The 10,791-nt window shown below is 38.1% G+C and overlaps 1 protein-coding gene and 1 long non-coding RNA gene across 4 annotated transcripts; one reads left to right on the top strand and one right to left on the bottom strand.

Moving 5' to 3' along the window:
- Positions 1 to 41: 41 nt before the first annotated feature.
- On the bottom strand, positions 42 to 9,928 carry LOC110856788 (uncharacterized protein DDB_G0271670). Of its 3 annotated transcripts, none has more exons than XM_022105338.2 (3): positions 9,144 to 9,928; positions 2,284 to 2,519; positions 42 to 2,210 (listed from the first exon to the last, which is right to left on the bottom strand). In XM_022105338.2, the coding sequence occupies exons 1-3, from the start codon at positions 9,193 to 9,195 to the stop codon at positions 1,365 to 1,367; spliced, it is 1,134 nt and encodes a 377-aa protein (XP_021961030.1). In that variant the 5' UTR covers positions 9,196 to 9,928; the 3' UTR covers positions 42 to 1,364. The 3 variants fall into 3 exon arrangements, with proteins under 3 accessions (XP_021961030.1, XP_021961031.1, XP_035713186.1); XM_022105339.2 differs by lacking the exon at positions 9,144 to 9,928 and adding an exon at positions 3,453 to 3,636; XM_035857293.1 differs by lacking the exon at positions 9,144 to 9,928 and adding an exon at positions 2,669 to 3,436.
- On the top strand, positions 9,504 to 10,064 carry LOC118437876. The gene is made up of 3 exons (XR_004836442.1): positions 9,504 to 9,608; positions 9,702 to 9,771; positions 9,854 to 10,064. It is a non-coding gene; the product is annotated as an uncharacterized LOC118437876 (long non-coding RNA).
- The last annotated feature ends 727 nt before the right edge of the window (positions 10,065 to 10,791 follow it).

The following is a 10,791-nucleotide window of genomic DNA, read 5'->3' as shown; positions in this document are numbered from 1 at the left end:
TATTACAAATCAATAAATATGACGTAATAAAAATTGGTAAATGTTTTTCCGTATATATTTTTATTTATTTATTAAGTCAACTCTGCTGGAGACTGGTGGGTTAAATAGGAAATGACCAGATCAGCAGAGAAAACAACAACATAATATTTATATCTATAAATACATATATAGATGGATAAGATAAGATAAGATGATAATCGAGACAGATACGTTGTTGGTAAATAGATTTCTTGGTAAATAGATATGTCGTAAAAGTTAAGTAGACTAGGTGATGATTTTAGTTTTAGAGGTATTTCATTTCGGAATAGTTATAACATCATTATTTATTATTATCATGCAATAGATACTTAATATTTAATATAATTCTGTGTGATCTAATTATTTATTAGTCTAATTAGTAAAGAATATATTTAAGGGGTTAATAATTGGCTTGGAAATATGTCTCTCTTTTTTTACAAGTATAGGAACAATGAACAACGAAGAAACTACTAAAGTTAGTTATAAAGATGGATAATTAATTAACAATAAACATTACTTTGATTAGAGTCGTGATTGCCTTTTTTCTATTAATTAATCAGTTATCATGAGAATCAGTCAGTATCCGTTTTTCTAAATATGAATGAGTGCAGTGCATATCTAATTAATTCAGGAAATCTGTCGCCATCATGATGATCATTGCTGCCGGTCGGTCGGTATCCGTCCATCTCACTATATACAATCTTGTCAAAGATAAGTTATCTTGGATAACACTGATATAATCTAATATACAATAAATATTTTAGCGATATTCACCCAATTTCCGTTTGGGTCTTGACTTTTTGAATGAAACTGAGCAATAGAATTTTTTTGAGATATTAATTAACACATTTTGTCAAACAGTATTGATACAAAGATTGAGATACACGTTTAGTTACTTTTGTTAAATGAAGAAACGTGTCAAATTGTAACTTAAATAATAATACATAAAATTCATGCGTGTGTCGTTTTCAAGATACTTATCTACGGACATAAATAATTCACTTACATACTTAATTGCTAGCAAATAAATAATGCTTGCAACAAGAATATAATAACATTTATATAGGGCATAAACGGTGCTTCTGTATTTAGTTAGGTATATCATGATATAGTTACATTTTGACTTAGAACTTCAACTTGACATTGCCAAAAGAAGATGCATGTTTGTAAATAGGTACACATTATTTGTAGGTGGTGAATTTTGAATGTTAGTTATTGTTTAACATTAATTACAATTTTCCTAAACGGTGACTCAGTTGTTGTTTTGGCGGATGAGCGATGTAATAGCTGCCATCATGCCTAATTATTTTTCATCTAAAACCATTTCGACTCTACTAAATTTATCGCTATAGTTGAAACAGTTCTTCCTGCGCTTTCTCCAACTTTCTCAATGAATACCGCAAATGTCGCCCCTGCCTCGTGATCGATGTCCCAGACGCGGAAGAGTGGCGATGATCACTGGACTCACTGTCCGAGTCAAACGTAACCCAAGGGGCAGTTTTATCTTGTTCGTCAGCCTTGTTCTTTGCCTGTTTTTTACTCGATGCAATAGCCGAATCTATCCTGGAAAGAAATTCTTGCGCGGATTTCTCCGAATGATCCACTATACTGCAGTTTCTCGATGAAGACGCGGACGCGGACGAGGGTGAGGTTGGCGTTTCTGGCGCTGTTGTTGTTGACGAAGATGCGGTATGATTGTTGTGGTGGTGATGATGACTATTGTTCTGCTGTTGACTATTATCATTCACCGAATAGTAGTGTTGGTACGAGGATGACGACGACGTTCCATTATCCATCGAAGAATGTTTCGACTTGGTGGAGGCAAGCGGTGAATGGGACGAAGAATGCGTCCCATTCGACAAACCATCCACATTATTAGCAAATAAACTATCTTTACTCGAGCACCACGTGTCTGCAGAACTGTTCAAATCCATGTTGGAACTTCTTGAGCCTAACTTAACCGATTCTGGACTAACGATACAGTCCTCTTCGAAGGAATCACAGAGTGGGTGGGTCCAATGGGGTTGCATTTTAAATCCGCCAGAATCATCGAGTGGGGAGCAGAGATTGCTACTATTTCTACTGTCCAATTCTCCATTCGTTTCGCTCTGCTCGACGGGAATTAATAACTTATCACGAAGGAATAGACTGTCGTTCGCCCACAATTGGTTTACACGTCGGATTGCTTCCGTCTGTATAAAAAATAAGAACAATACTTTAATTAACATTGTCTTAAATTTAATTATTAATAATATTGTGACCCACATTGACCCCAAACTTGATCGCAATCCCGGCCAGGGTGTCGCCCTTTTGGACATTGTAGACCACGACTTGTTCATTCTTTTTGCTTCGGGAGGATGTCGTCGACCCATATTTTTTCTGTCCTTTCGCCATCGGTCCGAACGCGATCCGCTCATCACCTCCGTTGTTGAAGGCCATATCTGCTCCACCCACATTGACGAATATCTTGTACCGAGCAATCTTGCCGGATAGACTCACCACTGTGGAAACAAAAGTAGTTTTTAAGTCTTAATTTATTACGGCTTCGTCAACGTCAACAGTTTTTTTGGCGTGGAGAAAGTTCAACGATAATAATTCTCATGGCGTAATTTTATTTAATAATCTCGTCAATCTCGGTTAGTTACTTTACTTTCACGTTACTTATCCAAAATTTTATGGCATCCGTGTGTAAGTATTTTATCAAATTATTCGCACACTTTCACCACCACGTTAACTTTCTATTTACGAAAAGAAGAACCAGTTCCAGCCAGAGGTATTGTTTTCAACTTTGAGACCTGTTTTCCAATCTGACCCAGTTAAATTAACACAGAGAAAGTGAATTTTATTTCTTTTATTTATCATCCAATCCACCACCAACTTTCAATACTTTTAACGACTTTCTTTTAGATGTTTTCCAATCTGACCCACATAAATTAACAGAACACTGACAAACAATTATTGTGAGAGAAAGTGAATTTTATTTCTTTTATCGTCCAACCAACTTTCTCGCTACTTTTATTTTAACGACTTTTAGAGATTCTTGAAAACCAGAAAAACTAGCCTAAATACTTATCATTCAATTTTTACGACGTGGATTGTCTCGTCTGACGGAAATTGTTTTATTATCACCGTCGTCACCGTCGTCTCCTCCTACACTTCTCGATAATAATCCGCCACCACCTTTCTCCCAGATTTTATTGACTAATAATCCTGATTATTAATGAATGATGAGTCTGGTCCATCCAGCTCAGGAATCAATGCAATGTGACACACGAACAGGAATATGTCTAATAAATTCGGCATACGGCATACGGCAAACAACTTTTAGAAGGGTTGAGATTTCAGTTCAGCCAGCTGTATTTTACTCTACGTCACGAAAAAAAATGTAACGCGAATCCAAGCCAAACCACACTGCTATTAATCATCATACTTACTTTTACATGTAAGTAAAGTAAGTGCGAAATCCCGTACGAAATATTGTGGCAAAAAATCAAAATCAAGCACCGTAATAATTTCCTGCTCTAATTATAAGTTACAAATTTCTGGGCTGAATTTTGACATGGCTGCACATTTCTTTCTCTCCTATGTCTTTTATTTAATCGTTATATGATAATCCCGACGACGACATGGTATTTAAACGCATTTAATTGTTATGTAAATGATGATAATTTAGGTCTTCCATCCTGCTTGTATTATTCTTCCAGCCTGCACATGCATACGTGAATATCAGTAGCTGGCTGGTAAAGTTTTAAGTATAAGTGATTCCATTCTGAATAATAATAATAATCTCATATTCCATCCATCCATACGCCTGCTCGATGCATAGCTTGTGACTGGTAATGACTGCTTTGTGTTTTGTAGATACTTTTATCCCAGGCAGTCACACAAAATAAATGTGAAATGAGACACCAAACAAGTCGCAGAGGAATGTATAACTATGTATTATGATTTAGTACAATGTTCAAAACCATATTTTGTTGTATGCTCTATATACGAATTTTTTCAGTCTCAATTTATTTTTCATGTCACTACTAATAATAGTTCAGAAATCGATCCCCTTCTTCACGTCACGTCGCCATTACGTGGGTCAAACCTACCCAGAAATATTTTGACAATGCATCTCGTTAATTGCGTCATTAATTGACATGATTATATGGTTGGAAACAGTAAAAATTCGCTATTTTATTCGTTTTAACTATATGCAGACATACGTCAACAGGCCACACGCAATTACAGGTACATTAATATACCAATACATAATTCCCATAAAACCGTGATACTGCACTTTCAGCCAAACACTAATAAAAATGACTGCTGCAAGTCGTAACATAATAATTATTACATGAATTTTGCACTCTCTCGCCTAATTGGAACCCCGCATTTATAAACATTTCCGCCTAACTAACTAAATGCAAAACTAACCGTTTAAAAATCATGTTAAAAGCTGCAGTATTGCGCAACCTTGAATTTGAAATTGAAGGACAGGAGTTGAGAAATTTATGGAATTAATATCCGTCTTCTCAAAATGAATTTTTTTCGAACTGCCAATTGCCCAATGTGTATGGAATGTCACGTGCATGACTTTGATATTGAAATGAGAAAAATGGAGCATATACAATTGTTATTGTAATTTCGTCATACAAACAATAGAACAATGATTGAATATGCATATATAAGAACTAACTTCCCTACTTGGTTACATACGTGTGTGTGTACAATGCACATGGAAAATTCATATGTAACATGGGCTTATTAAGTAAGTGACATATTAACACAATTGTGTCTGCTAAATGATCAAGTCATCCAGACTTATGTAACTAGGTAGTTGACTACATAACGCAGCCATTAATAATCAGAGGGAGGATATGTATTGACGAAAAATCGCTGAAATATGTATTTAATATGCAGGACAAAAACGCCAAAATGTTTACGAAATATGCCCCTAAAAAACATGAGGATACACATTTTTGCTAAAATCTGTGTTTTTGAATTTGGATTTTTTTGTGATCCTGTTTCTTCATTGGAAAAAAATTCGTTTCATATCGTCGAAATAAATGCTTAAAAATGTATGTATTTTTGAAAAAATACATTTGAAATAATAGCGGAAATCTTTATAAAATATGTCTGAAAACCTAGAAATATGTAACAATATGTAAAAAATATTTTGAAATTTTTGTGATCTAGGCAAGTTAGGGAACACACCCACAAAGTTTAATCATCGGTCGGAATCACAACTATTAACAAAATAAATAAATATCCGCTCTTTGGTAATACTGTGTACTTAAATACTGTCAAAATAATAACTGTTTCGGCATGCTTTGGTTGATTAGCGCTAAATGAAATTTGTACTTCTTGGCATAACTTTTAACACGGAAATGCATAAAGGCTGGCTTGATTTCATATGAAAAAAGCAGGTGGAGTTGACCATGTGATAAACCGTGGTGAAGAGGCTTATGAAATTGTATCCGTGGTGAAAGTGGGATTTTGTGGAAGGAGATGGCGGAAGTGTGCTGACCACGAGTCCTCGCCAACTTTCACTTTGAAATGGCTAAATGGCTATGGTTATTTGTAATTCTGGGTGTTATTTACATGAATACCTTAGAATTACCTTAAATCTTTATATATCTATATCAGAATATGCAAATCTGTATCTAAAAAGCTATTGCAATGGAGATCTCCCAGCGTATGCTGTCCGATTTTGAGCAAACTAGTGTCAATCGATGGCAAATTTGAGTAGCATGAAATTTGCAAACGACACGATTTCCCAATGGGCACGTTTATCCAAGATATTTGCATCCGAAGAGGAGAAAGCACATCGTAAATTTGGAAAGTGTAAAATTTATTAACTTTAGAGCGCGCTTTCTCCTCTTTCGATACAAATATCTCGACCAAACGTGCCCATTGGGAGATCGTGTCTTACGCAAATTTCACCCTAATTAAATTTATTCTCGATTAACACTAGTTTGTTCAAAATCGGATAGCATACGCTGGAAGACCTCCATTGTTATTACAGTAAGTCTATCTGTATCCATCTGAAATTACGCATACATATTTGGGATACATTGTATCCACCTCGTTATTCATACATCACAATGAAAAGCATGCCTGCATATCTCACATCGTATCCCACGTTTTCATTTCAAGCACCTCTCCATAAATCTAGTTTAGCCACGAGTTTAACCCTCTTTTACAAGTCTGTTCCCACATTTTTATAAAATATTTGATCAAAACCACTTTCCCCTCCATTCACTTTGAACCAATAATAATAATAATATGCATGCACCACCACCCCACATAGAAAAATTGGAACTTTCCATCCATATATGAAATACCTTTCCACCTGATAAAGCATATCCTCACCAACCCACCAACATTTCACTCTTCTTCTCGAATCACAAACAATTTCCATTTTCACCACCACCACCAAATTCCATACATCAATGATGTAAAGTGCACTTGGAAGATTGGCTTAGTTGCAAAATTTAATTATTTTACAGAGAGAAAGACCAGCCTTCTTTTCTCCTCGACGTATTTTGGGATGCTCTTAGTCCGCTAATTTAATTACAGTGAGTGATTGATGCAGCGCAACATTTCGAATTTCCTCCAACCACCTTTCTTCTTTCTTCCCCCGAAAAAGCAAGTACATATTTATTTGCCTGTTTGGCAGATGGAAATTTGACGCCGCCAGACTACTTACGTACGTACGTAAACATGGTGTCCAATGTCAGCAAAAAGTAGATAAATTATTTCCGTGTTAATTTATACATGTTAATTTATACAGGATGTGATGTCTCATTGATGCTTCGTTTTTTATTATGTTCTCCTCACTGCCAAACTACGTCTAATGGGAATGCAGTGGCCGCGGAGGAAGGGGTGGGGACGTTAACATTGGGGGATAGGGGAGGGACGGGTTTATATAAGATAGGGAGATGATGCCGACATCGAACAACCGTGGGAACATTGTCCCTCACCCTTCCGCGGCCACTGTACTCAATATGTGTACTTTCTCCTGCACATACCACCACCCCCAGTGGCCGCGGAACCTGTGGGCACATTAACATTGCGGGATAGGGGAGGCCCGGGTTTATATAAGATGGGGAGATGATGCGGACATTGTCCCTCTGTCCCCTCCGCGGCCACTGAATTCTGCGAATTGGATACGACGATTGCATGTTTCCTTCCTTCCCAATGTCGAAACCTTTGTTTGATGTACTTAATTTCCTTCCGAGTTTTGTCTCCCCTGTTTTCCCAGAGTGCCTTTAATCATCATCATCTCTCATGAGATGAACCATGTACAGATCACAAGCCACGCCACGAAAGAGGTAGACATGCATATGCACACGGCCCATAGAATTTAACGATGCTGGTGAAAGTGGTGGTACTGCGGGTGCGGAAAATAACTCGGGTGGGGTGCTTGCCAGCCAGCCAGATTGTGTAAAAGAGGCAGTAAGACGGACGTGGAGGACCGGTGCCCAGTTTAATTATTCAGCCACATCTATCCCTAATTTAGTGAGGGTTGAATTCGTTGAATGTTAAGCAAAGTTCGGAATTCTTGGCATACTGGGATTTCAAAATGAATGAGGAACTACAACAACAAAGAGAAAGTTTAAATTTCTTATTATTATGTCAGCTCAGGCAAACATTTAATTTGCACGGGTCGCTATATTCTCATTCCTGATGCTTCCTCTCGTATAAATACGCAGCACATCACTGTTGCTGTTAAATACAGTGGCCGCGGAAGCGTGAGTGACAATGTCCCCACGGTTGTTCGATGTCCGTATCATCCCCCATCTTATATAAACCAGTCCCTCCCCTATCCTACAATGTTAATAATGTCCCCACAGCTTACGCGGCCACTGTGCAAAAATACGTTGCATGATCGTATGCCAGAGAGAGAAAGCTCCAACAAGGACCACTACTTCCTACCTTCACCACCTTCACCCGGTCCTACAAAGCTTTCACTCTGCTAAAACCTCCGTTTTGGTAGTTTAGCATAGTCCGAATAAGTAAGTAAACTAATAGGACGGAAAAATAATTCAGTTCATCCTTGGTTCTCTTCTTCTTCCGAGGTCGACGAGCTTTTTGGAACGCCATTTAATGTGCTAATGAAATGAGTGGTCTTACACCACGTACAATGCCTGCCTGCTTGTTGGCGTTGGTGGGGACCAGATATTCGTATTATCTTGGCATAAATACTTCACCGACACATCTCTCCCCTTTCGCCCTATAATCTTTTAATCCCGCAGTGTTAACAAACTTTTTGAGAATATTACTTATGTATAAATGGACCATCTTCTTCTTCCAAATTTCAGTCTCTCTCTCTCTCTTTCTCCCCTGCAGCGGAAGACATTCGAGGTATAATTGCTAATTAAGTTTGGCGTGAAAGGTCATTAAGGGACTTTTAAATTGGCGTAAAGATGAATCAACGCCTTCATCAATTTCATCCTTTCTCCATTGTTCGCCATTATTACGTTACCACAACGAAGCAGGGGCCGCGGACAATGTCCCCACGGTAGTTCGATGTCGGCATCATCTCCCCATCTTATATAAACCCGGCCCTACAATGTTAATGTCCCCACACACCTTCCGCGGCCACTGATAATGCACCACACCACCCAGTCAGTGAGTGTTTCTAATCTCTCTCCCCTCCGCAATTTCGCCACACACACTAAAACTTCTTTTCTTCTGTGGGAAAAAAACTATGTCTCTCTCGCAAGGGCACATCACGCAATTAGAATTTATAACATTTCCCAAATAAATTTCGATTAGCTGGAGTTCCAATCTTTTATAAAATTCATTACCCCGTCGCCACCACCAGTCGACGACGACTCCTCATTAACCATACCACCGAATAATACACTCGCCTTCCTTCATTATTATTATGCTAGCACCCATTACCCCGTTATTATTATCATCTCTCTCCCGAGATACAGCACAGGATAACGATATTTCTATACACTTTGCATTATCATGCAGTGGCCGAGGAAGCCATTTACTGGGGACATTCGCATTCCGTGATGGGAAGAGGGGGGGGCTAAGTAACATAGAATTCTGGGTGAAAATGTCCCCCTGCTTCCGCGGCCACTGCATTATCATGGGTATCATCTCGTAATGAAAATTCTTACTTGGATGATGTCCATTCTGCAACTGGAGGACGTCCTGCTTGTTGAGAAACATTTCGCCCAGGATGAAGAAATGTCAATAACGAACGGGTGGCGGTGGTGGTGATTTTCCCCTTCGAAATGTTTCCTCTCGAGGAAATTAGGGTGGAGGAGGAACGTCTTCGTTTAAGAAGATTTCACAGATTGCACGGCTTCAAGGCTGCTGTTACAGCAAGAAGGAGCAAGTATGCATTTTATTACAGGCACAACTATCTATACCACCACCACGTGAAACACAATTTGTCACCAAGCTCTAGAGAGCAAGTTGTGTAAAGAGAGATTAAATCTCTTCTTTGAAATTAGTCACTCCAACGAATCTGTGTTATTAATTTTGAAACACTCAAAACTTTTGTGGAGAGTTCAACTCGTCCGACTTTCGGAGGACAATTTTCCTGCCTGCTGTTCCTTCTGCTACTTTTGTTCGTAAAAGTAAGTAAGTAACTGTGTCATCAAGTATGAATTGAATCGGGATGGATGATGAGATTTTTCTTGTACTTTTTTTTCTCTTTTGGATGGACCAAGAAATCTCGGGCTTAAACTTGTGGTGGATAAGAACATATGCTCTCTCTCCATTTATATATAAGTCGTTGAGGTAAGTTTTCTTCTTGGTAGATAAATTTAAATTTTAATAAAGCTCAACTATCTACGTAGCCTTAAGCATCTGCTGTACGTAGGAAGTCACTGTCGTCGTCGTCGTCTTCTTGGTCGTCTGGTCTCCCATTTGGTAAATATTTAATAACCAACCAAACCAAAGTCGAGGAGCAGTAGCAGCATCCATATGTCACGCATTATTATGCAAATGTGAACCCAGCTCAACATAACATAACACTCACACAATAATAATAATGTAATGCTACTACTTGAATTTTGTTTGCGTTTCCTTGTTCAGCAGCAGCAGTAGCACTTTTGGACAGTAAATATGTACCTATTTCTCGTTGTCTTTGTGTGGTTGGTGGTGGTGCTGCCCTGATTTTTTGACCTTGGCCTTACCCGGCGGACTGGTGTTTGAACAGTGTACGAGAACCAGCAGCAGCAGCTCGCCTACTCACTTAACGATTTATTTATCCGGACATTTGACTAACTCGACTAATTGAATTATCACCACGGTGTTCTCATCGAATTAACACCCACCCAACCTGACTGACATTCGCTCCCTTGTTTTCTAAGCGATACGATCAAATCAACGATGGTCAGGGTGTCGCATTTCACTGCATTTACAATGGGAAGGATTTGAATTTATGTATGTATGTATTTATTCATTGTTATTGAAAATGTGCTTTGTTATTGAAAAAAATGTCTGGATTCTTTTTTGTTATTGCCAATTGTTGCGATAATTGTAAATTTTTAGTTTTCCATTGAGAATTTGCGATGCTTTAATGTCTGGGATTCTTTTTTGTTATTGCGATTTTTTAATATTTTTGCATGAATTTTTTCATTGCCAATTTATTTTTTTCCTCGTGCTATGTATGCAACTAACAAGTGGCAATGTAGATCTGCTCTAGTGGAAAGTGTTAAATAAATTGTAGCGATTTTTTCTACCTCATTTTCATTTTCAGCAACATTACGCACAAAACTAGGATTTTGTGTGTGCCGTATAAATAAAATAGCGTCG

The sequence above is a fragment of the Folsomia candida genome, unplaced genomic scaffold (assembly GCF_002217175.1).
Source record: "Folsomia candida strain VU population unplaced genomic scaffold, ASM221717v1 Fcan01_Sc017, whole genome shotgun sequence".
Lineage (NCBI taxonomy): Eukaryota > Metazoa > Arthropoda > Collembola > Entomobryomorpha > Isotomidae > Folsomia > Folsomia candida.
Note: the sequence above shows the minus strand (reverse complement) of the source record. Positions and strands in the feature narration are given on the sequence as shown.

What these genes read in the sequence shown, in the direction of transcription:
- LOC110856788 (XM_022105338.2), bottom strand. Translation starts at nt 9,195, where the DNA reads ATGTTTCTCAACAAGCAGGACGTCCTCCAGTTGCAGAATGGACATCAT. An exon ending in GCAGAATGGACATCATCCAA is followed by an intron (nt 2,520 to 9,143) that starts GTAAGAATTTTC and finishes TTGTTTCCACAG; the next exon opens with TGGTGAGTCTATCCGGCAAG. An exon ending in CGATCAAGTTTGGGGTCAAT is followed by an intron (nt 2,211 to 2,283) that starts GTGGGTCACAAT and finishes TTTTTTATACAG; the next exon opens with ACGGAAGCAATCCGACGTGT.